This window comes from Diachasmimorpha longicaudata, chromosome 15 (assembly GCF_034640455.1).
Source record: "Diachasmimorpha longicaudata isolate KC_UGA_2023 chromosome 15, iyDiaLong2, whole genome shotgun sequence".
NCBI lineage: Eukaryota > Metazoa > Arthropoda > Insecta > Hymenoptera > Braconidae > Diachasmimorpha > Diachasmimorpha longicaudata.
The window spans coordinates 38767-64330 of NC_087239.1; the positions used below are offsets into that span (position 1 = coordinate 38767).

At 35.5% G+C, this 25564-nt stretch overlaps 1 protein-coding gene across 14 annotated transcripts in view; it reads right to left on the reverse strand.

Annotated features, from left to right (window-relative positions):
* LOC135169819 (T-lymphocyte activation antigen CD86-like) overlaps positions 1-24467 on the reverse strand; it is a 40541-nt gene extending 16074 nt beyond the window's left edge. The window contains exons 1-4 of one of the 14 annotated variants that reach the window (XM_064135140.1): positions 24040-24464; positions 21461-22084; positions 21092-21377; positions 1336-1511 (exon numbers count right to left, since the gene is read on the reverse strand). In XM_064135140.1, the coding sequence (XP_063991210.1) occupies positions 1336-1511; positions 21092-21161 (246 nt within the window). In that variant the 5' untranslated portion in view covers positions 21162-21377; positions 21461-22084; positions 24040-24464. Of the gene's footprint in view, positions 1-1335; positions 1512-1918; positions 2359-2488; positions 5552-21091; positions 22085-24039 lie in introns of those variants that run through there. The other 13 variants (XM_064135141.1, XM_064135146.1, XM_064135144.1 and 10 more) reach the window with 13 other exon arrangements.
* Positions 24468-25564: the final 1097 nt, after the last annotated feature.

Below are 25564 nucleotides of genomic sequence, written 5' to 3' on the forward strand. Positions count from 1 at the left end.
AGAGATTTGAAATAATGGTAGCTTGATAAATGAGTAATTTATCAAATCCAAAAAGATGAAAATTCTATTTATTCTATGAAATTCAGAAGAAGCACCTCGAGTTCACATAACAGTCTCAGAACTATTTGATTTCTCATGACTTATAAGTGAATAAAAATCGCGCTCTTTCAATCCTTCTTTTATCGTTAAAAACAATATGAAACCAAAAAACACTACACGAAATGGTATGATATGATAGAATTTTATCGACTAATAATAGATCGTTATTTAAATAGCCATTCGCGTCATTGCCAATCGAAAATATCACGCCGCATTTTATACCAATCTGTATTATAATATTGAATAATTAACCTTAAATTACAGGAGTTTTGTCTCATCTGGAGTGTATTCTCATTTAATACTGAGTTATGGCATGGTAATAAATCTCAAATGTCTCGTGTAAATAAAGAGTGGCGGTGGAAGAAGGTTTCGTACTTGCAGGGGAAGACATTAAAATTTCTTTCAAGATGAAGAAACGATGTCAAGACATAGAAATACTTGATGTGTTTTTAGTGTGGTAAGACTTTTTCTGAGAGAGTACTCTGATGTGATATACTTAGCGAGAAAGACAAATTAATACATGGAGCAGTTTTCTAAAGTTTTGAAGAGTCAAGTTTTCGTTATGTCCATGACTTCTTGAGTAGAAATATGAACAGGATGATAATTCCACTATTATGACGTCCGTTTTAGCGGAAAGCTTATCATATCTTATGAGTTTCTTTAAATTTGTATAAGTTCATACAAGGCAAATATTTCATGTCATTGTTTACCCATCTTTTGCATTAAGGAAAGTATAATAATAATAATCCATTTAAATATGACTGTGCTATTATTCCACCAGTCTGAAAACACTTTTCCCACAAGTATCTGATACAATTGTCTAACACAAGGGGTGAGAAGTGCAGTTTTATGCACACAAAACGTGAGTAAAATTCCACTTTACACACACACACACACGCTGTGTCGATATATATCTGTGCGTGTGTTACTTGTTCATCATTCCTTTTTCATGCATAGCCATGAATGGAGAATTATAGGAAAAGCTTATTTCAGTACGCGTATCGAAATATACTACTTTATCCGTGCTCGATACTTGTAGAGAAATTAAATTCTAATTACCCGAATTACTTCCATTCGACTGTCAGACAGTTATTCGTAGAATTAGACAGTGTTTGATTTAGCTATTTTTTCAATATTGTAGATTGAAATATGAAAAATCTTTACCGTGGAGTAAATAATAATTAATTTGAAATGATACACATAAAGGAAAATGAAATTAAAATGAGGGAAACTCACAGCACGATCTCCCAGGTTGCGGACTCTGCAATAAAGATAAGCTGATTGGCCAACAGTTGTTGTGGTTTCTCGCCTCGTCGTATTATCAAAATATGGCTGACTAAATGGTTGTTCCCAATAAGAATTTGGATGGTGCTCTACAACAGAGCTGCTGGCTCCGGTTTTTGCTATACAAGCTGAAACAAAATGGGAAATTTCTCCCTTCAGAATATATTGCATGAGTAGATCACACATGACCACTTCAGTCATTTTTTAAAAGCTAGAACTTTATTCATAAATAATTTATCATAAATATATACCATTGAAATCGTTTCAAGTACACATAATAAATCGGTGGTTTCTAGGTACTATATGTATATAGGCATGTATAATGGAAATAAAGTGGGGAGAAAAAAGATGATACTTTTTTTTTAATAGAAAGGTTTCAATAAAGGGCGCCATACGTAAGAGGAACCCTCCTATTTTCGATAATTACAGTCCCATGGTGCGCTGCGAGCCTATGTGATTTTTTCATCTCAAATATGAACATATGATGACTGTATTACTGAATGAGGCTACCTAACACATATTTCAAGTGACTAACTTAGTGCCTGTGATTGCGCTTGTGTTGTCATAGGTATATTCAGTCACGAATTATTGATACTTGTTGTCAGTGATTTTTAACTCTCTAACGTAGAAAGAACACGGAGATGTACTGGGCCCCCTGATTAGAGATGAGCCAATCCCAAAGTTGTACGGCACGAAGTGAGTATGCGGTTTCCAGTCGTTGTCGTAGAGTGGTAATAATCAAATCGCGGCAAGAGGGTTAATGCCCTTCACTTCACTGGGAAGTACGTACCAATATCATTAGAGAAAGTCTGCAACAAAGCATCTCTGGAATAGGAAAATACTACATATTTTCGTTGTCGTTTATACCCCTCCTGAGCCTAGCTCAAAACGTTTTAACAAAAAGATTAGCTATGATAAATTTCATGCTCAATTTCTTCATTGATTTGCTTATTCCTGTTCTAGCATTCGAACCTCTTTATTTCCAAAGTGACCAAAATTTTACACTTTTGTTCTCCCCCTATACAGAGCGTCAGGCATATGGGTCAGCCTTCATCGCTTGGGAATACATAACTTAACAATGGTTACATTTGCGTGTATACGTTACCTTCACACATAAAATCAGATGAATCAGTTTAAACATGGTTACACTCGTGTTGGGTCACGTTCATCTGACGTTGACAAATGTTTCAACTCCAATCGATATATCCTCGTGTCTTTCTTGAGAATCAACTTTATAACCCTCTCTCGATTCAACCTTTGGGTATTAGTTCGACAGTGATATGCAATGATCAACGTCAGTAGACTCTTCTCCCGTTTTTGAACACCATGTTAGTCTTTTAACCATGTGCTAATTATTTGACATAAATTTTCACGATCGGAGAAAATATCTCATATAATAAAAGGATTTTCACAAAAGGTGGATTTTGGCTTAGTAATGGTTGATTTTGAAAGGCATTTAATTTAGCTGGCAGTTTTAATAGTTTTTTGACCATTGTTACCTCACACTTATATATGTCACGGGTATGCATACACTGTCATGATGATAATTAATAGTCATATAATGGGATTAATCCATTACTCATTATGATAAGTAATTTATTTTATCGCTGCAGGGGTTTCATAATATGACTGGTCAGTCCGATTGAGATGAGCTGCTTACACTTGTCTAGTATTAACAGTTTTTTTTATCAGGATCAGAAATGTGATTCCGCAGCTTTCCGCGCTGATTAGCTTCCAATTGTTTCTATATTTCTTCGATCAATTTCTTTACTAATCATATATGCATGTATTAAGATTGGGGTGAAACAATGGCTTACATTGAGAAAAAAAAATATTTTTGCCAAATATTCATCTATTTTAGAGAAGTATTCATACTTCCTACCCACATCTGCAAATTGAATAGATCTGTCTCGGAATTTGATGTAAATACATAGATTACGATAAATGAATTAGACGACTGGGTAGGTTAAATTTGTCGCGAAATAACAATTCGATAAGCAATTTTAGGAATGATAAAAGAGTCAACATAGAAACTTCTCTCCGCTGCTATTCTTAAAATCGTCTGGGTTTTGTTTGAGGAAATTGCAGCTACGCGACGCTTTCTAGCTACGTATTCAGGTACGTAGTACTAGGTTTTCGTCGATTCGCGGCACGAAGAACGTGGAACAAGAACTGCCACTGGCAAACGTTTGGTCAATTATAAGTTGTTTCAGGACGTGACTGGGGTACGGTAAAACTATTCAGCTGAGCGGCAACGTGCCATGGAGATATCGCTGAGGTCGATAGAGTGGGTATATAAAGAGTAGCCTGCTGTTGGGACCCTCTTTTCTTACAGATTTAGGAGTGAAATAGCTGATGAGCGGTTGCAAGTAAAAGCAATGCAATAATTATTTCCATCTTAAAATGAAGCAAATATATCATAAGACGATAAATTACCGAATATATTAAAGAGGTCACTAACAAGTCAATCATTGTTTCTTTGTTTTGTATGTAAACAGTAAAAATACAATTATGTTAATAAAAATGGACGATACATCGGAAACTTAAAATGATAGACTTTAGTATCAAATTATCCCTTCTACATTTTTGTTTGTATTAAAACATAATGATCAGTACTATCACATTGATAGAGGAAAATTTTGAATTTTATGCACGTAGAGATGCTTTAAAATTAAACTTATATGAGATTTACAAAGATAATCAAGTTTGCATACAATCGCAAAAAATTAATCATTTTTCAGCTTAAATTTCCAATGCATACCAGGGATTCCAGATCTTAGATCATCAAAATCCAGAAGACATATTTCTCATCTTTTTTGCTTCTTGGGCTACACATCTCGCTTTTGAAAGAAGTTGAGGTACTATAGAATGGAAATATCCAAATGAAATTCAAATCCTTTATCCGCGCTGAATAAAATACCCTGCTGAGATTCTGTGACCAAATCTCATTCTCTGGGTTTTACTAACCAAATGAGAACTTCGAGTTAGATGTCTTCCTTTTTTCCTATCAAGTTAAACGTCGGCAATATTTCATCACTTTTTTCGTCAACTTTTGAGTATTCCGATCATGAGAGATTTACGTTTATGCATCACATTAGAGAATCTACTGTAGGTTGAGAGCGATGCTTCAAAAGCGCGGTGACTCAACGGATTAGGATGTTGTTCTAAATCTCATAGTAACTCACACGATTTCTTCCTTTTTGTGTCTGAAATATATGATATTCAAGCTACGAGTTGGTAAATAATTGTCACGTGTAGAGTATCAAATGAGAAATTAATGATTATGATTATCGATTGTTTGTTCGATAATATAATGAATATACTGGTGACTAGAATGTTTAGAAAAACCATTCAGAGAATGATGATTCGCCATCCGAAGAAACGAGAGGAATCTTGACCTAAAGTTGTACATTTTCGAATTACTTCACACACTGATGTATATGACATTCAGAAATACTGTTACGCAACACTGAATTTACCTTGAGATATAGAAGAAACGATAGAGTTTTATAAAGGTGAGTCGTCAGGATTTGTATCCTAGATATTTCGAGGTGAATATAACACATGGCAGTGAGTGCGCGAGTTAAGTCGCTATTTTCCAACTTTTCCCTGCTGTTTATTTTTCCATAGGTCTTTTGGCAAGTCTTCCTGAGGATCCCATCGAGACAGTTAACCCCTTTCTACGTTAGGAACGTGGAAAACGGAACAGAGCTCGCACACTGACTTTTCAGAACCATTTTTTTGCATTTTTCATCCGTTTGAAAGTGGCGCCCAAGTCATACATTTCCATACTACCATATATTTCCTGAATATTCTCTACTCAATTCACATACGAGATATCAAGAACTTTCATTTCTACTTGATTTGGATGTATTATGGCATATGATATTATATATTTGATAATATTCCAAATAGCAGGTATTTTTCAGTTCCGTTGATGAAGTTCTAACACCTGGATGAACGATTAATGTCGAGTCCAAGTCTTTGCAAAGCGTTAACCAGTTAATATGAAAGCAATCATCACTTTCTCGCAATTGAATTTCCCAATTATACAATTAGCGTATGAACTGGTAGCATTGACATTAACTTCATCACGGTGTAGTCAGTTTTGAGATGATTGTTATGCCTTTTGGGGACACAACAAATTTTAGTAGGGAGTGAATAATCACCAAGTTTGTTAGGGTTCGGTATTTGATGAATCGATCACCTGATATTTAATGAAATTTTTACTTTATTTTTAAAAACACAGATCTTTTGAATGAATTTTTACACAATATGAATTTTACGTGTTTGCGTGGAAATTGTTTTAAAGGTTGATCCGGACTGTTTTCAATTTGGAAAGAGACTGATCCTTTGGTCGAATTTTGAGAGGTCCAAAGTGGTAAATTTGGGAAATTGGTGGGAGATTGTGTTGGAGGGGAGTATCCATTTTTGGGACTCGACTGCTGGAGTACGACGGTAAGGCTAAGGTGCCATAAAAATGTGTCACGGAGGAAATTGATTTATTTTTGGGATTGAGCTGGTGAAGATAGCCATTTTAAAATGTGTCCCGTTGGGAAATGAGTCTGGATTCTGAATCTGCAATGACATTGTCTTGAGAACTAATGTACGATGCAAATAAACGAATGTTACGTTTTTCACACCACATCCAGATAGCCTTGGCTAATTTACTGAGATTTACGAAACGTGTACCACCAATACGGTTGATGTAGGCAATGGCAGTTGTATTGTCAATTCTCAGTAAGATGTTACAATTGCTGAGATTATGCGCGAAACACTTTAGTCCAAAGAATGCTGCTGATAGTTCCAAATAATTAATATGAAATTCTTTTTCCTCTATGCTCCAAAACCCATGAGATCTCTCATCGTCACAGGCGACACCCCATCCCGTTGAAGAGGCATCTGAGAAAATTTCTCTCTTGTATGAATGAATCGTTATTGGATTCACTGACGATCTTAGGCGTATGCTCCACCACAATAAATCACCCTGAATTTGATAAGGTATGTAAAATTGGGCTTCAAAATTCATTTTATTTCTCTCGAGGGCATTTTTTTTTTCTCTTTCCAAATCCTTCAGATGGACCCAACCATATTTTATAGCAGGGTAACATGAACCTAATACACCTATGAAGGAAGCACAAACTCGAATTTTACACGTTCTCAATTTTTTAAATTTCTGAACTAAAGTCAATACATTCAATCTCTTTTCTTTTGGTAATTCAATTGTCATATCTATAGAATTAAGAAAAAAACCTAAAAACTTGCGCTTCTTTGCAGGTTCTAATGAGCTTTTTTCCAAATTTATAATGAAGCCTAGGTCTTTCAACAATTGAATAACGAACTGCGTCTGAGCTCTACATCTTTGAGGTGATTCCGCGATGATTAGGATATCGTCCAAATATATCACTAATACCACACCCTGTTCTCATACATAAGAAACTATAGGCTTCAAAATCTTTGTAAAGACGTAAGGAGCTGTGTTCAAACCAAAAGGTAGACAAGTAAACTCGTAAAGAATTTCATCGAACTGAAATCGAAGGAATTTTCGAGATTGTTTAGCTATTGGAATTAAATAGTAGGCATCCTTCAAGTCCATGGTTGACATAAAACAATCTGGGAATAAAAGATCTCGAGCTGTACCAATGTCCTCTAATTTAAAATTATTTCATCATAACTTATCGGAAATATCCAACGAGCAATAAAAAGATGCCACTTTTGCACACTAATTATTCGGACGTGTGGTTTCATCCGCACAAAAGGAAAGAATGACAATTGGCGGCCCAGGAGGCCCTGAAGTGGCCACAGCGCCGCCAAGGCCAAAAATTTTGCCTTAATACTTCGAACTTTGTGGTGCCAGATGCATGGGGGGGGGGGGGGGGTACTACCTGATGATCTTGAGGAAGAGGCGCGAAATACAATACTAAAGTCCTCAAGCTTCTTCAACATTATTTGGTAGGTGAATGATTGATTTTTTCTCCCGAGCTTATTTCTACAATCAAATCAATTTTGTGGTTCAGGTTATATCATTATTTCACGCATTGGGCCCCACTGGAAAAACGATGGAACCAAAAATTTCCAGAAAATTAGATTGTGCAAGGTAGAATGATGGCAGTTCTTATAGCAAGAAATGCATGATATATTTTTTTTAGAAAATTTGGGGAAGGTCGGAAGATATTAGCTCCTTACGGAGATTCACCCCTGATTTTCTTCATCCACCTTTTATCCGATTAATCGGATGGTAAACAACTTGTCAGGCAATTCTGAAATCTTTTATATTATACATACTTTCAAATATATAAAAAGAGGAGTATGCCATTGGAAATGTGTATGAATTAACTCAGAGATTGATCTGGTCCACCGATAAATTGGACAATTAATTAGACTGGTAATTAACTGAAATCAGATGGCGCGCAGACATGAAACGGGTTGTAAATTTGTAAAGGGGACCTGGCTGCGTGAGTCGAGGTTATAAGTTTAGCATGGCGGTGGGAATGGTCAGTTTGCAAGAAAAAGAATAAGGGAGAAAAACAAAAAGAGTGAAAGAAAAAGAGCAAATAACTTTTGATGTTTATGGTTCAACGCGATGGCTTTGGTTTACCTGTGAAACTATGAAATTCGTACCAGACAACGGCGAAAGTCTATAGAAGTCAAATTGATCAATAAACGGCATTGGACAATCGCAAAGTAGCAGACTCTAAGACTCGTACTAATTGAAACTAGGGTACCTTCACTCAAGTAGCATATATTCTTTGTACATGTAATTTATGCCCGTAAAATTCGAAAAAATCTCATTTCCGTCGACTTAAGTTGATGGAAAAGAAAAAGTAAAATTTTATGACATCATCAATATTTACTGATTGTTTATACTCCACCTATTAGCTGTGCTGTAAAAATTTTTAGACGTTTCCTCATGGAAATAAAGTTTCGAATTGCTGATTGGTAAAAGTACGTCACAATCGCTTACATAATTTACAAAAGAACGTGGCAGCTCTTAGGGTGACCAAGGAAATTCGAAAAAATTTAAGGAGATATTTTATAGCCATAGAAAAACCGGACAATATGATCGGTTTTGCTCACGCTAAGTGCACATAAAACGCCCCTTATACATTTTGCATTTTGTGTGTTTCGTCGTGAACCATTGAGGGTATTATAATCATGGATATCAAACCATTCATAATGATACCTTGTTGTATCCCTACTTCCGCAGGATGGTCTTGATAATATTACGTCTTGTGTGTACCGTCATGGACCCTTGCGGGTCACTAAACAGTGCTGTGAGCTACGACATTTCGAAGTGCATGCCATGAACTACCACCCCGAGGTTCTCAACGGGTACGATGCCGGTACTTTGGAAAAAGAGGTGCTATAGTAATAAAGTGTCCTCTAGTTTACCGGCAGATTTGAATTTTTTCAAGTTTAAAGTAATTTTATAGGTATTCCGTGAGTGCTTGCCCGTATGACCCTTCATCGTTAGATAACGAAAGATACAGGCATACTCACTGTTCTTCCTCATCCATACATAATAAAAAAATTAGTTAACAGAAGAGGGGAGGAGAATAGATATAATGGTGATTAATGATAAAAGGACACTTCCAGTCAAGAGACCGCCGTTTTTTCTTTTAAAATTTACAATATTTTAGCAATTTGGATTTGAAATTACACTGGCTAGCTGTAATAAATTTTGTAGGAATGGCAGGATAATGAGATAATTCAAATCAAGACCAGAAATCAAAATTGTCAATTCTATTGAAATGTAGAAGGCCTATTGCTGATAAATTATAGAATTGAAGCAGGAAATGTCGATACAGCGTGCGATAAAGGGAAATCTATTGGTTTTGATTATCAAAGAAATATAGAAAGTGGAAGAAAGTCAACATGATATTTCTCATAACGAAAGTAAATATCAATATAATCCTGAATTCGCAGAGTCTGTTCCAGAAAGAGTGAAAAAAAAATATGAATATCAATGGACCATTAAGGCTTTCATCAAGTGTAATACAGTATTTCACACATACAAACATTTGCATTGTTGTGATTGTTTATTAAGATTAATGATTTTTTATTGTGTATATGTAAATTGTTGTGATACGAAAGTACTAAATGCGGTAAATTGTATGGGCACAAGTGAAACGTCAAATCTTGTGGATAAGCCAAATGATAAAAAAGTACTTGAAATTAGAAAAATTTTGAAAAATAGTATCTGGTAGCCAAACATCAACATTTACTTCTATTTTCGAAATTGAAACTGAGGGTTGATAGGGAAATAATGAGATGAAGTATGGAGTCTAATGCTCTTCTTTGAAAATCAGCCTGCGTATTTCCAGTTTATATTTCTGTGTCTGACTGCTTACACGTTTTCGTATTCAAGTTACCGCAAGTAGTGCCGGAGAATCGTGCAAAACTTTCAAAGGCTTGGATAAACATTCTTCACTTTGTTACTCCAGGACGCAAAAGTTATTCGTTTGTCTTTAACATTTAGAAACACGTAGCAATTCACTCTGCACCCCAATGTTTTTCCACATGGAGCTGAAAGTTTCAAGAAAACTCCTGAAAGAGTTGCATTGGACTTTGTGCAAACAATGCAATAAGCCATTGTACGTGTGACCAAGAACAACTGGAATGTTGATTTAAACAAATATGGAACTATACGGGGCGACCAGTTGGCTGTTCCTATTAGAAGATTATTCATTTTGACATTCTATCTTCAATCCAACAAATATGAACTTTTCACATTTCCTGTATATAAAGAAAACTTACAAATTTCATATTCTGTCAAGGAGACGAAATTAAGTTTTTTTTTCTTGCATTAAATTTCGGTATTCACAGTCAACAAAGTTAACCCTAAAGAATCCATAGGTTCTATCTGTAAGTCAAAAAGGTTTGCGGATTCCGGACTGATCGCAAGGATTTGCAAGAAAAATAAAGCGTCACAGGGAATAAAAAAAAAAGATCTAGAAAGTGGCAAAGACGCCCCTCTCGCGTTTTAAGATGAGGATCTTCATCGAGGACGAGATGCCATACTCTAACGGTAAAACGACGACGGTCGGAACGGGGTTAGAGTAGTTCAGCTACCATGTACGTGCCAAGAATGCTGGGAGGATTCCTGACTCCATCTCTCATGCAGTCACCCTAGTCTCTCTCATCACTCGTTTCGTCCCTTCCATCTACCAGTATTCGTCAGCGGAACTTAAACTATCTATGTGTGCGTGAATAACATGTGTGTTTCCTCCTCGTACTTCTCAACTATCAGCTACTCCATTCATTCGAATCCACGTGACAGCGACCTTAGAGAATGGGTAGTGCTTCTTGCCTAGTTTCCATTCGATGACTCGAGTAATAACAATGAGGTCTGCAATAGAAATATTTTCTATGCCATTAATCCTTGTCATTGGAGGTAATCTAACTTGTTAACCCAAATCGTTTTCATGGATTCACTTAATTATAACTCCGCTATTATCGACTAATGACATAATAGACACCTTGGTATGACGAATTCCTTAGATTTGAAAATTACCAGTAGACTGAGTCAATGCAAGGAATCATTTCCTGGAGATCAATGGGGGACTCGAGAGAAGATCGATTGGTGCACTCGGTCGATGGTTGGTATATCGATGGCGCTCATTGGACAGGTGGTTAGTCGATTGATGATCAATTATTGGTTCATTGTTGTTCCATTGTTAGTCGATTATTCATTGATCATTATTTAATCGATAATCCTCTCATATCGAGTTATCTATTATGTTCATTTGATGAAATTGACCTACTCTTAGCTGAATGACTTGTTCAAAGGATTAATCAGTTATTGGAATGAAGTTATGTCTATTACTGAGTGCAGGACTTTTGCTTATCGGCATTGACAGCGTTTCATTGAGATGGAACCAACTCGTTTGACATGGACTCGTTTGTAGAAGAAACATTTTATAGATAAATGCGAATTTTTTCTCCGAGAATGACTAAGTGAAAATATTTGAAATAAAAAAAGGTCTATGGAAGTTACTCAACTAACGCAACTACGATGAATCAGCTTTATTGAGTGACACGTATGATGAGTATGAATAATATCTTCATTTAGTGTTGTGATTTTTTTTGTGCTAGGTTTATTAAGGAGATTGCTGCTGAACAACACGGAAGAAATTGAATCACCAATAGATAATCCAGCTTCGCTCATCATGTTTTCTAATCAAATTATGTGTTGTGATTTTATCACTCACCAACAAATTGTAACAGACACCAGTTTTAGTTTGTTATTAGCTGAAGCTTCGTAAATTACTAGTAATCAATTAATACTCGAAAGCTCAATTATCGATTTCTAATCGGCCGAGTTCAAAAATTTCTTACATTACCATCAATTGGATTTCATCCCACAATTATTTATAAGGATTTACAGAATGAATCCTACCCCTTGTTTACTCTCCGATTTTTTGCTTCTCAACAATATTCCATCGTCGTCCAAATATTCATAGTATATGATTCTTAATTACCCTGAGGAGATGTTTAACCTGATTTACTATACTATATTGTATTTGACAAAAAGTGAGAACAGAATGGAAGTGTGCAATGGTTCCAATGTACAAGTAAAGAAACAGTTTTTCCAGCAGACGTAGTGGAAAGCAACGAATGACAATATCTGCAGAGAAGTCGTGCGTGAAACGGTGGGCACCGTGCCAGCCGTACATATGATAGGACAGTGTTATGTATTCTCCGTGAGGTAGGATTCATTGAAAGGAAAGGTATCTCTGTATTTGGAGATGTGTGATGGAAGAGCTGGCACTATCTAAATATCTGTCTTCTCTCAATTATGCCTTTTTTTTATTCTATATGATGTTACCTACTGTAATGAACATAGTGTTACTTTGAAATCATAGTGTTACTTTAGTGGCTTGTTTTATTACTATCTTCAAGGACAAGGTGGAATATTTGGATGTATAAAGTTTTGGTCATAATACAATTCCGGTTTTATACAATCCATAAGAGGTTTGACCTAGTACCCGAAAAGGAGTAAAGGAAAATGAAACAATGTGAAAACTTGTCGAGACACGAATCCACTGATATTCCCGGGTAGAAGCCACATGGTGACTATACACCACCTGCATTCAATATTATTATGGCTCACGCGAACTAGTATTTTTTACTAGCGAACATTCGTGTTCTTGTTCAAGAGCTACAAGTGTTGCAACAATTCTCAGAATTTTAAGTAAAAATGGGAAATTTAGAGTATTATATTGTTCAATATTTCGTGATTTAATATTAAAATGATGGAGAACATTCCTGGTGAAAAATTCCATTTAATGTATTTTACATCAATCCCTCACGTATGGGGGTGCCCCATATACGCAATCTTGTGATGGAACTTTATCAGTCTTTGAATAACAATGAAGCTTGAAAACGATATATTTTTTCGCGTCAACTTCTTCAAACTTTTCTCATAAATGTGTAAAAAAAACATGAAAAATTAGAAGATATGGGTATTAAGCCTTTGCACTAAGAGCCAATGTTCTTAGGAGAATAGAAATTCTGATAGCCATAACAAAAGATGTTTTCTTAATCGTGGAGGGGGGAATTTTAGCGATTTGTTAAACGAATAAAGTATCTTAAGACAAAGTTTGCAAATTACTCGAGCATATTTTCGAAATGACGCAAATGATCAAAGTAATCGTCATCGTGGGTCGTTGAAAAATTATTCGCAACCACACTCTTTAACTCATGTCCTAGATGGCTTCATGCACAGTGAGACTGATTTATGTTCTGTGTCCCTAGATGTGCACCTGGTACATTCTGCAATTTTACGGGGCGTCGAATAACCAACGTGCAAAATAGTACGTATATATAGCTGCCATGAAAGAAAGTTGGCGAGGCAGGAAGCTATTACATGGAGTTGCATCCCGCACTGCTGCTAGCAAAGCCTGATACTGAGGAGAAAAGAGTGAAGGAGTAGGGAGGACTAGTGGTGGCGGAATTGGGTGGGTAGACATATTACGAGGTCGCCGAGTTTAGTCTCAAAAAGAGGTCAACGGAACCAGAGGCGTATTTGAAATTACAACTATTCTTCACTGCGATAAGAGATGCGAGTAGTTTGATGTAATCTAACGATGGAAGTTTAGTCAGTATTTCGTCAAAATTTATTGTGAGCCCGTATGAATCGAAACATTGTCTTACTTGACGACAGCGGGGGTCTTTTCTATCGATGAGCTTACTGGCTCGTAGGGAACTCTCTAATCTTTCGGTACAAGCAATGGTTGAAGTGCAAAAGCATAAACTCAACTGATGAACTTCAAAGGATGATCTTATAACTGACGATTTGACTGTACTCCAGATATAGTAACATTAATTAGAAAATCCATACATAGTACTGTTGAACGAGTTGTATAACCGATATTCACTTCCTGCATTTATTAGTTAACTGTGAGACAACTCAAAACTGTTAATTTATCCGATTTTGATAATAACAACTGCCGTTTGTCATGTAAACATTACAATTAAGTAAGATTACCCATGTACTCACTTTTGTATGTATGAACTTCTAGATTGGGAAAAAGCCTTAAAGATTTTGTATTGAGAAGACTGTCAATTGATTAAAGTATTCCAGAAACATTTGATCTATGCATTTGGCACCCTATTGAGAAAGTTTGGTTTTATACCATTTTATTATTTGGTTGTGTTTCACAATTTAACGTTTTCGAATAATGCTCCCCATTAATTACTTTGGATGGTAGATAAAAAATTTACAAAAAATAAAGAAGCAATGCAAATGTAAAACTAGGAAGCACTTTGGTATACCGCATAAGTTATCAATCACTATGTTACTAAATGCATACCATTCTACGAGTTTCTCATTCTTAAGTTTTTCATTCATATTAGTTCTCCTATAAATTGTTTAGATGCTTAAAAATAGTGACAGGTTGAACTGCTTATTCAAGTAAGAAGTTTTTCTTGCGTTGTTCAGACGAGCATCACTCAACATTGGTTTAGTATGCGTCAAGTTACCTACTCACTTGGAAAGTGATGACTTTTACATTTTTATAACATGTTATTCTCACAGACGGTGCAACTATGTCTCTTCTCTCAGTCTTTAATGTCTATTTATTTCTAGGGGGCATAATTTGTTGGGAATAGTAGTCTGCATGGGAAATTTTATGAAATATTATGAGCCAAAACAATCTTGTGATGTTATTTTTGTTTTGTCACTTTGCACCATTTATTCACTACTAATTATAAATCGAGAGAAATGGTTCTTAGACTGGAGAGACATTGAGTAAAACATAATTTGTGGGTTTGATTTCTGGCTCGCTCATTCCAACATAACATTCTTGTCCATTGTATTAGAAGAAAAAATGCGGTTTCCTCGAAATCTCCAATTTCGAGATTCAAGAACAGATTGTTTTTTTTCGGCAGCACTTTCGCTACATTACTTAAAAACAAAAAAAAACTACTTTTTTTCTAAACGATTTCTCGATATTTATTGTTTTCAAATGCAATGATTAATCATGAATGTACGGTTTTTCGAGCCTGTTTTTTTATCATAAAGCAATATTGGCGATACATCTCTTAATGGACCACATATGTGATGGAAAAGATTTTTTTTTTTCATCCTTAAAATGCAGGTTAATAAGAGAATTAGAATAGTGATGAGTGCTATTGGAAATGCAGTAAACATTTAACAAGTATATGACGAAAATGGTGAACTCATCCTAGACGTTCCAAGACCTGATTCTCTAAATGTACTCGTCAGGTGTTGAATTTCCGAAACATTCTTCTCGTTAAAATGTTTCGCCCTGCAATCACTTTATGCGCCCACATTCAGAATTCCCCTAGTCTCTTATTCACGATCAAAAGTTCATAATTCTTAGAAAGTTGGTAATGATGAAAGTTTTTCAACTGCCATTATCCATTCATAAATATCGGAAGTATACCGTACGGATATAACTGGTTGCAACTTGGAGATACACCCATAATTAGGGAGAAGAGTATCAAATTGCTGTAGTGCGGATAACGCCAACGATGTCTGTAACGGAAGAGGTGAATACCACAGTGGACACATCGTGCAACGCAGATGATTATTGGAGCTTCTATAGAAAGCAAAGTTACACATCTGAATAAGCAAATCTCGACAGGATAATTGCATCGACAATGTTCGCGATACTAGTGAACTCATCGAATTCACGGACCATTGAAGATAGTCATACTAACTGATGCATTTGAGCATCACTAGCAAGATCCAATTACCCGTGATGCAAACTCTCTTGTGGTATCGACAGAAAGATTCTCTATTTTTCAAGTCTCCCAGGGAATTTTGATTTACAGGATCCATATAACAGAGATCTAGATTAAGTTCGCACAAGATGAATATCTCCACCCTTTTATGTATCAACCTCCACTTGTTATCCCCGAGCTAAAAATCTCGTATCATTCGACATGCGATTAATTAATGTCGAGTGATACTAGTCAAAATTGATGTCAAAAAATTCATTTCGAATGTAGGTATATACATACATGAAATTCATCATTTAATTGATAAAAAACGATATTGACAAGAGAAGACGATTCTGTCAATCAAATCTTCATCCAATAAGCATTTCAAGCGGGATTTTTAATAGAAATTTCAGACTTTTGGTTGTCCAAAACTAATATGATTGCCAGAATGATATTTCTCAGTGGAATTTCATTTGAATAAATTACCCTTCTTTTTCCTATAATTCAATAATTATCTGATGATATTTCATTATTTTTTCACGAGATAATGAAATATCTCGCGAAAATAGGCTTCTAATTATTGATGATTATCATCTGTCAATCTGACTACATTCACCCCCTATCCTAGCTTTTTGGACAAAATGTAATTTCTTCAAAAGATCTAAAAATTTTAGGCTTTTTAATTGACTGATTTTTGTGCGTATTGACAATTGCTTGTAGAAATTTCAATCACAGGATTTATCAGACAAAATTTCTTACAATGTACAAATAATTGAATCATCTATTAACTGGGCAATCATTGCAAGTTTTCAATGGTGTAAATTTCTGGCCATTATATGCACAGACCAAAATATTGATTATATCGAACGTTCATGCCGCGGAGAGATTGCCCACTCTACTCATTTGGCACAGATTATATTCAATATGGTTCAACACAAGTGCGGAAATGGTGGGATGCAGGGAAATCTGATGGAGGGAGGAATGCGTTCAAGTGGTTGGGGGTGCGATAGCGTGTTAATTAGTCGATTCATGGTAATTGAGTTTACAGTTTTTAAGGTAAACCTACCACCTCTATTGATATTCAAGATCCTAATATCATTGAAATTGTATGTCATGATCGCAGAGTTATACATTGAAAAATATCACATAGCCAATCCCCCCCCCCCCGCACTCTTATCGTGCTTGACAATTTCCATTTCCTACTTTACAAGAAATGAGCACTGACGCACTTTGGCTGTCGTCACGCATTTTGCATAACTCATTACAGTTGTATGTTAGTATTTGCAGTGAAATGAAATTAGTTACAATGCCTGTCCGACGAAAAGACGGCTCGTTTAGGTTATGGTCTCCTGCTTATTAATATTAGCCGTAAACTTTCTTCAGTACCTCAACGGAAATTATTGTAGAACTACGGGCTCGCTGACTAGCTGCGTTGATTACTCGGCAAACTTCTTGTTATTTTCCAAAGTTCTTTCAGTGCAGATAGTTTCTTATTTTGAGTCATCTTTATCGTTGATAATAGAATGCAAAATGAACAATTAAATTTTCAAGTTTTTCATTAAAAAAATGAAATTGAAAATACGACGGGAGAAAAGTTTGATTAGGATTACCTGGCCATTCGATAATTTTGTTGTGTTTTTTTGACCTTTCGGAAAAAATGACAATTCTGTTGTATAAAGTTTGTCAATTGCTCAGTAAACGTATGTAGCCATTCCAGAAAAGTTACCGAATTGTTAGGTCATTTTCTTAAACGGTAATATAACTGTTTTTGAATGCAAGTATTATAATCTTGAAAATGTAAGTTTTCACTTTATTGTATTATTTTGCCGTTTTATGATCTCAAAAGTTCGAATATGCATTTTGTCGAGCGTGTCTGTAGAGCGAATGGCAAAAGTGACTGGTAAATATTACTATAATATGGGAGATTTTTCCATGATATAGCAAATGATTTTTCCGCTTGGGCTTCATGGTAATTTTTCACTGTGGAGGTGTAATACAAGTACTACGCATAAATGTACTTCCAGTTCTCTCAATCGCGGTATTTATTGCCTGTACAAAAACATCTACATATAGAAAAGCACATATTCAGGCTTGTCAGACCGTATTTGATTAGCCTGACATAGACAAAAAAAAGGAAAACTCGATCTTGACAGTTTTGCAACCCTCGATTCGGAAGCAAAATGGATATATATATGTTTCTGTCATTAACTGATGATAATGTTTATTGGAAACCGTAGTAAGAATGAGGTATAAAAGAAAATACCATGGTTGTATAACTGGAATAATGTCGGGAAGTAAATGAAATGATATATTTCACATAGCGAGGAATTATGTCTCTGCCTGTGTATAGTAATGAGGTATTACTCAAACATTGAAGATGCCGTGAATACCCACTGTTTCCATTTGCCATCTAAATGTCTGACATAATTCGTCGAGCTCTACTTGAAACTCTCGGTCACACCCCGATAAATAATATATATCGTAGTATACTCTACGGAACACAGCAATTTAAAGGGTTTATTAGTATATTTTTATCATTGCTGCTACATTCAGCCCGTATCGAAAAGTGCGTTTTTGGTTTACTTGTAAACGAAACATGGCACAGTTCGCCACCCACTGAACGTAACGTCACTAACAAAAATATGGTTCGGCTACACGTGCGACGGAATATACTATTTTAAAATAGGTATAAAAATCAAAGGGCACTGACTCAAGGTTTCAACTAACTGTAAGTAAAAAATTAACTGTTAGGAAATAAAATACTTTGAGCTGAAATATGCGCTTTTTGTTTTTTTTTTCCAATACTCATGCATTTATCATGATCTACTAAATAATCTTATCCATAAAAATGAACCAGGAAAATAAGCAGCAGTTGATTTCTGCGATCACGACTTGTCACCAGCGTATATCAATTCTGCAGTGATTAGAATTGTTTTCCTGTCAATAAAATTGTCCCCAAAATACGTGAAAACTGAACTGGTTAACAGCGTTGAAGCAATTATCTCAATATTTATTATTCTGTGAGCGTATTATTCAATAAAAGGAACTTATGAAAATTTATCCGCTTTATGAAAGTACAATCACATAAATAAAGTTAGCCATATAGGCCATCGTCTAATTTTATCCGTAAGATATTTCCCTCATTGGTCAATGTAATCGCCATTTGTTTACATTCGAGGCGGGAACAAATAGGGTGCGCGAAGCACGCGTTTCCTCTCGTAATGAATAAAACATAAAAACAAATTCAACTGTACCTTTACAACCACGATTAATAAATACCTTGGGATCGTTATTTTGGTTCCTATGTTTATGATCATTATGATACTAACCTGTTAGTAATAAATTTCTGACTTGTAACGATTGCATTGCATTGCATATAAGGGGTAGTGACAATTGGGGATATAGAAAATAAATGTTCCCTTTTCACAACATCAAACAAAATCGACCTCCTGACATATTCATCGCAGTTTTTCCTATTTCCATGTTTTCTCAACGGGCCCGATAATAAAATCTCCTAGAGTGATTCTCGAGATACAAACGCTCAGGTGTTTTGATGCTAACCCGAGGCCCTCATAATGCGCTTTTGGGAATTACTCTAATCTTGTTGCTGAATCTGCATAAATAGTGGTATTACTAGTAAATATCAGGATTATCATTCTTTTCGAATCAGACTTCATATAATTACAATCGAAATTTACTTCAATTATGCTATATGCTATCTCTGTTAATAATTGGAGTATTTTATAGATAGTGAACTAAAGGAGAAAACTGAATTGGTCCATTTTTCTATAGATCATTGCTCCCCCACCATTTAAAATAATTCGCGGCCGTCGAGTCCAAGCGTTGTTGTTGTCACCCCTCGCGTGCTGAACGTACTTATCTCGCTCATTTGGGGGAAAAAATAATTTTCAATTATGATTTCTCGGAAATCGACTGATTAAGCAACTCCCTTAAGTTTCAGTGTATTGATTAGTGCTCTTTACATATTATTTTGTTTTTGATAAAAACAATGTGGAAGAAAAATTACAAAAATAAACAAGAATACCACATTAGAAAATTCTCGAAATGAAGGAATACGGTTTCCCTTCCTTTTCATCTTTACGTGTGTCCTGACTAACAAATAAACGCGCATTGTTTATAGAATGAGTCGATGTTTTGTCAGATGTAAAATGTTGCATCGCTATAATGGAATCAATCAGCCTTCTATATAGTTAGACGTGTCCTATTTATTTTAATATCTCAAAGATCTCTTATCTACAAGAAAGAAATACTAGTCCTGATTTAAGGATGCGCACCGAGTGGCTATTACTATTGATTCCATGGTTTATCGCGTATTCTATCGACTTGAGCGAAGTACTGTGTGGGGAGAAAGGCAAAAGTAAATCGATTTTCCGGCCATTTGCCACCAGGAGTTTGACAATTTCCGCGATTAGTAAGTAGCTAGATTCATTGGAAGACTTGATCATGTAAGACCAAACGTGACAAATGAATAATTTTAATTATAATTTTGATTCCGAAAATAAGTGATGACCCAGTAAATTGTACCGTGCACCGCTTGGATTTTTCCCGATCAGTAAAAGCATGCGCTGTGCCAACCGTCCATTGATTTCGTTAATTTTTCGGGTGGTGAATCTGTAGTGAAAAAAATGAAACTGTGAATTGACAGCTAATGTTGTTTTTCTTTTAAAATAAGTGTTATCTTAAAGCATTGGTTGAAAATTAAAAAATAGTTGGATAGATAGATGAATGAATGATGAATGATGTACTTTAATTATGTATCATGAATTAGCTTGACAATTATTGTTCAATAGTGCAAAGGAATTAAATACAACAAATGCTAGACGTCTGTAATACCGCAGAATATGTTTACGAAACGGAGCTAATGATACTCATAATTATTTTCAATCAAGAATTAATTCACCTTTCAAAAAAATATGTAAAAAACATACTGTATACCAAAGAGACATATTAAGGGAATCATGCTACATGATAAGAAAGACAATCAATTGTCAATCTTTATTAATAATAAAGTTCAGGAAAAAATCAATTTCAATGAAGCAAATAAAATCATTGATTGAAAATAAAGTAGTACATTATTTTAGAAATTTGTGTTATAGGATGGCTCATCAGGTTCTATGATTTTAGGACTGATTTTACGTAAAAAAGTATAATATAACCGCGATATTCAGCTCCTTTAATTTGAAATAGAGGCTCGACTTGACAAATGTATACGAAGATAATTTGTATTCTCTCGATACACTATGAAATTAATTGTTCAATTTCCAAAAATGGTTTAACCGAATTAATACATGTGAAACGAATCCAATGAGTCCAATGTGTGGAATTTCATGATTGAGTCAAAGCGTTGGGGTTATTATGGTAGATGGAATTTTCAATACTATGTGGAACAATTGGTGTCAGATTTTTTTTAATAAACTACCCTATGGGTATTACGTCTTTGTTTTATCGATAAATGACCACATTAGATGGATAAAAGTATCCAGGGTAGAGAGCTCACCTGATTGATGAGACAGTACGGCTATCAGCGGCCAAATGGCTCGCAGCCATCTACGACGATTTTCCTTCATTGTATGATTTTTCCAACTTCTTTTCTGTTATATCCTCTCTTTGCCGTTCAAATGCCGATATTGTCACTGAATGAGATGAAAAAATTATCCACTATTATTTAAGGGGCTGCCAGTTGGTCACTAGTGAACACTATCAATGTCAGTTATGGTGTTTTACACCATTTATTCACTTCACTTGTTTAACCATTCCCTCTGCTGTTGGGTTTCTCTATCCCACTGGAGAAAATTTATACTGTGAGTTTATCAGTTATTGTGTACTACCTCTGATCCATAAGACATGCATTAAACTGATACCTAACTGTGAGGGATAATAGCATCTGGATTTAGATAATCGGATATGCAGATCCTCCAATGCTGTCTGTACATTGGTGGAATTCAAATGTAGGTTACCACTGCAATTAGATGTCTCCTTTCAATTGTTGTCAGTCACAATGGCAACACAATACTTTCCACAAATCCTGATTAGCCACTAGCAATAATTCACTTGTACTAACAACAACTGCACACAGCCACACTCACATAAAATACTAATTATCGCAATTGCTTATTGCAATTTCAAATGAGCGATCACTATGCATTTCAAAGGTAGTAATCGCATAAATGCCTGTGATAATGGACCATATGTTGTTTATATGCGCTAGTATATTATTTATGATTGAGATTAGATGTGACATTATAATACGCATCGAGAGTTTAACTTGATACTTTATCACGTTGTCTTGATGTTGAAATTATGCTGATGCATTTTGTCCTTCTTCGACATTGCTCTGCATAATTACTAAGAGCTTTCTGTGTCAATTACTGAAACGACGTGTATCACATTGCATCGTTAAGAGGTTTTCATGCATAGTCGATAGTATCACTGTATCTCTTTTTCTTTATTGATTCATTTCCAATGGAGTGATTGATGCTCTTCGTCAATTCTATAAGAAAACAGTTAAATATGTGTTAAAATTAAACAAACGGGATGATATAAAACATGCGAAATCTCTGAGATATTTGATTTGTAGACGTAATCATTTTCATCAATTCCGATGACCGTCGATCCCCTCATGGACAATTCTCCAAATGGAATGATAAATTGAAAGGAATGCGATGAGTGATAAATATACCACTATTCATAAGCAATTTTACATAAGGTTATATCGTTCAGATACGAACTTCAACAAGCCTCAGAGGTGGGTTCGTATTTACTTCATTAACTTAGGTCATGTAGTTGGCTATCCGATCGGACGTGCGGACGACGTCCGTCCTATGAACTGGTCATATCGAATGAATCAGTATCGATTACGACGAATCTTTGAGGTATCATCGTGTCTAACCCTGGTAGGGATGCAGTTTACACGTTGTATAGTAAAGTCGACGGGAGTACTTAAGATACTCCATTTGGCGAATTTGATGGTTCAAGATTAATGATAGTACACTCGGAAAGGCGGGAATTCACAACTAGCGAAGCTTCGAGTTTTCAGCTATCAAGGGACGGAGATATACTATTGAACATTAATCACACTTTTCTTTTACCGTAAGGAATACTGAAATCAACCTCCGTCCGAGCTCAGTAAAAGTTGCCTGGGATGAGGTGGATGAAAGTTTAGGGAAATCATGGATATCAAAGGACTTAGTCATTTAACTGTCTTGCGTCAATCAATATTTGCAGAAATGGAAATATATGTATAAATTGAATGAAACCGAGACATGGCTCGATTGACAAGTAAAGTTTGAACCTATCAAGAATCATACAGTATTACTAGAATTAGGAATAATTACAAAAATCTAATTGAATAAATTCGCAGACGTAACCGTGGAATACATCTTATTCTAGAATTTTGCAATTTCAATTATGTATATTTTTTTCCAAGTTTTCAGAAAATACTGAACAGATAATGGATTTTGAGGAAACATTCCATTAAACATAGCGAAAAGATGAACTTTGGATTATCACTTGATAGTGATCCTCATTTGGGGGGGGGGGAAACAGTGGATCCAAGGAAACAGCAGCCCCTAGTGCTTATTCTCACTATTAGTTCTCATTGTGGTTTCAATTCACAATCCTTATTGGAGGAATTTTTTTAATGTGAATCTGTAATGAATATTATCGTTCCAATAGCAAATGGCAATAATAGTTTGTCACTATTGAGACTAAGCGTTGGAAAGGCCAAAAAATAAAAAAGAAAAATCTACACGTCGATCATACATATTTTTTCAAATTTTACTGAATAACAGTGATGACCCAATTCTTATGAGCCATTAAAGTCACTTAAATACACTATGCTATTGTGTAGGTTCCAACTATGCGGTGAATGGTAGCCAAGGGGGGAAAGGGGGGCTGGACGATACCGTAGAATGCACCTCTGAATAGGACCATATTTCAAGTGAAATCACGCAACAGCTTTTTACTGAAACTCATGTGTGTACTAGTCAGTATTTATCGTTACATTCCTCTCCAGGGACATTAATCATTATGATGGTAATTTATCCATGATTAATAATCTAATTGTGATATTTGCTTGCACTTCATGTCACGTTGAAAATATGTTTGAAAGATTAAAGTTTACAAAGTGAGAATGTCTCGGTTAACTAAAAAGGGTATTTTAGAAAGAATGGGAATGAATTCGATGAATTTGCGCTTTCGTCGTCTGACAATGGCATCAAAGAGCTCGGAACAAATGAAGCACATACCGACCGCCAACTCCAAAGGACCCATATGCCCATTCGAAATTGCCACCGTTCTATTTGAATTGTAGAAAAAATACACACACTTGCTCATTGATTTTTTCAATGTATGTTTTCTATATTTGTGTATTGGACTGATATGAATCGGTAACAACTTCGAAGGGTTGATTTTATTATATAAAATTATTGCCGACTGCGGAATTACTCTTTCGAAAATCAAACATCCATAGTAGCGTTGTTCCAATCTCACTCCAATTGTCGATAGTTTTAATTGGTCACCCCGTTTGAATGCCATCAATAAATATCAATTTGAAAATTGTCCACAAGTTTCACTATTCCGTCGGTCGTTTAACCTTGCCTTGTAAAGATGGAGTCACAATTGAACCACTTGATTAAAAGGAATTTACCATTCATTTAATTGAAACGAACAGTAAACGTTTGCGAATAACACATATGACTGACTTGAATTTTTTTCACTATTGATTAAACCGTCAATCCATTGAGGCTGCTACAGTATGTACATTCAATTTAGCTGGAGGCGTCAACTGAATAAAGTTAAAAAACATTTACGATATAACAGTAACACCGAGTCTTGCGTGACGTCTTGTCCGCGACTGAGCGCTTGCGGGCCAATCCCAGTGAGCTTTCCGAGAACGCCGCCAGAGTGTTACCACCCTCCCCAATCCTCTGGCTCCCCTGCCGCCCTCTTTTCTCCTTTGAGTCCTGAGAGAGACCATTTCCCCTACCGTTCAGCTACCACCCAACCCTTCTCGCAATTTCCATCCGCTATTCGAGAAAAACAACCGCGTGATATGGTATTCCCGCGTATTCTACCGTGTTTCAGCACAAGTGGCTTGCTTTAGCAAGAAAATCTCAACTCAACTTCAGAAATCCTGAAATGATGGCTTTGTTGCTTTTGTTGCGGAGGAGGGTTATATATCATAGAGCGTATAGATTCTAGTGCTTATCTCTAATTACGACTAATTCACATATATATATATATATATAGAAATTCCTATGGCGTTAATCCAGAACAATATTTTTCCGTAGCGATTTTCTGATTTGCAAGTTTGAGGGTAGGTCAATGGCAGTGGCCGCGCGGGGAAAAGGTAAAATCAGTGCGGTCAAAATAATTCTTGGTACATATTCATTTACTTCAGAAAAATATTAATTTTTTCGAAATTATTGTTCTTTGATTGAGTCATTGCAGGAAAGGCCCAATTATTTTATTATGTTCATGACGATAGTATTATTACTCCTGAAAATAATTATGCCACACACTGTCATTGAATAAACTTTGTTAAATTTATTGAGCTTTCCTAAAATTCTAATTTTCTAAAGGGCACCATTTGGATGAAGTTTTTGATAATCATAATTATTAAAGGAGTTCACTGAAGGTTATAATCAACATGATCATGTTCTAAAACAATATAATTGTCAGAATTGAAACCCATTGAGGATCGCCTAGTAACGGCTTGGTTGAAGAACTATGCTATTGGAAAAATAAATACGTCTCTGAATTACGTGAATAAATTCGAGAAATCTATTTTTATCCCAGTGCAATGAAGTGACTCACAATCGGCTCAAATGTCGTACGGTTGACGTTTAATCGCAGACACCCCGCCCCCCTTTTTTTCTCAAACGATCCATATACCCTCTAGAGTAGTCTATAGGGATAAGCAATCGTCGTTGATGTTTATAATAGATAATCAGATTTTAATTATGATCCT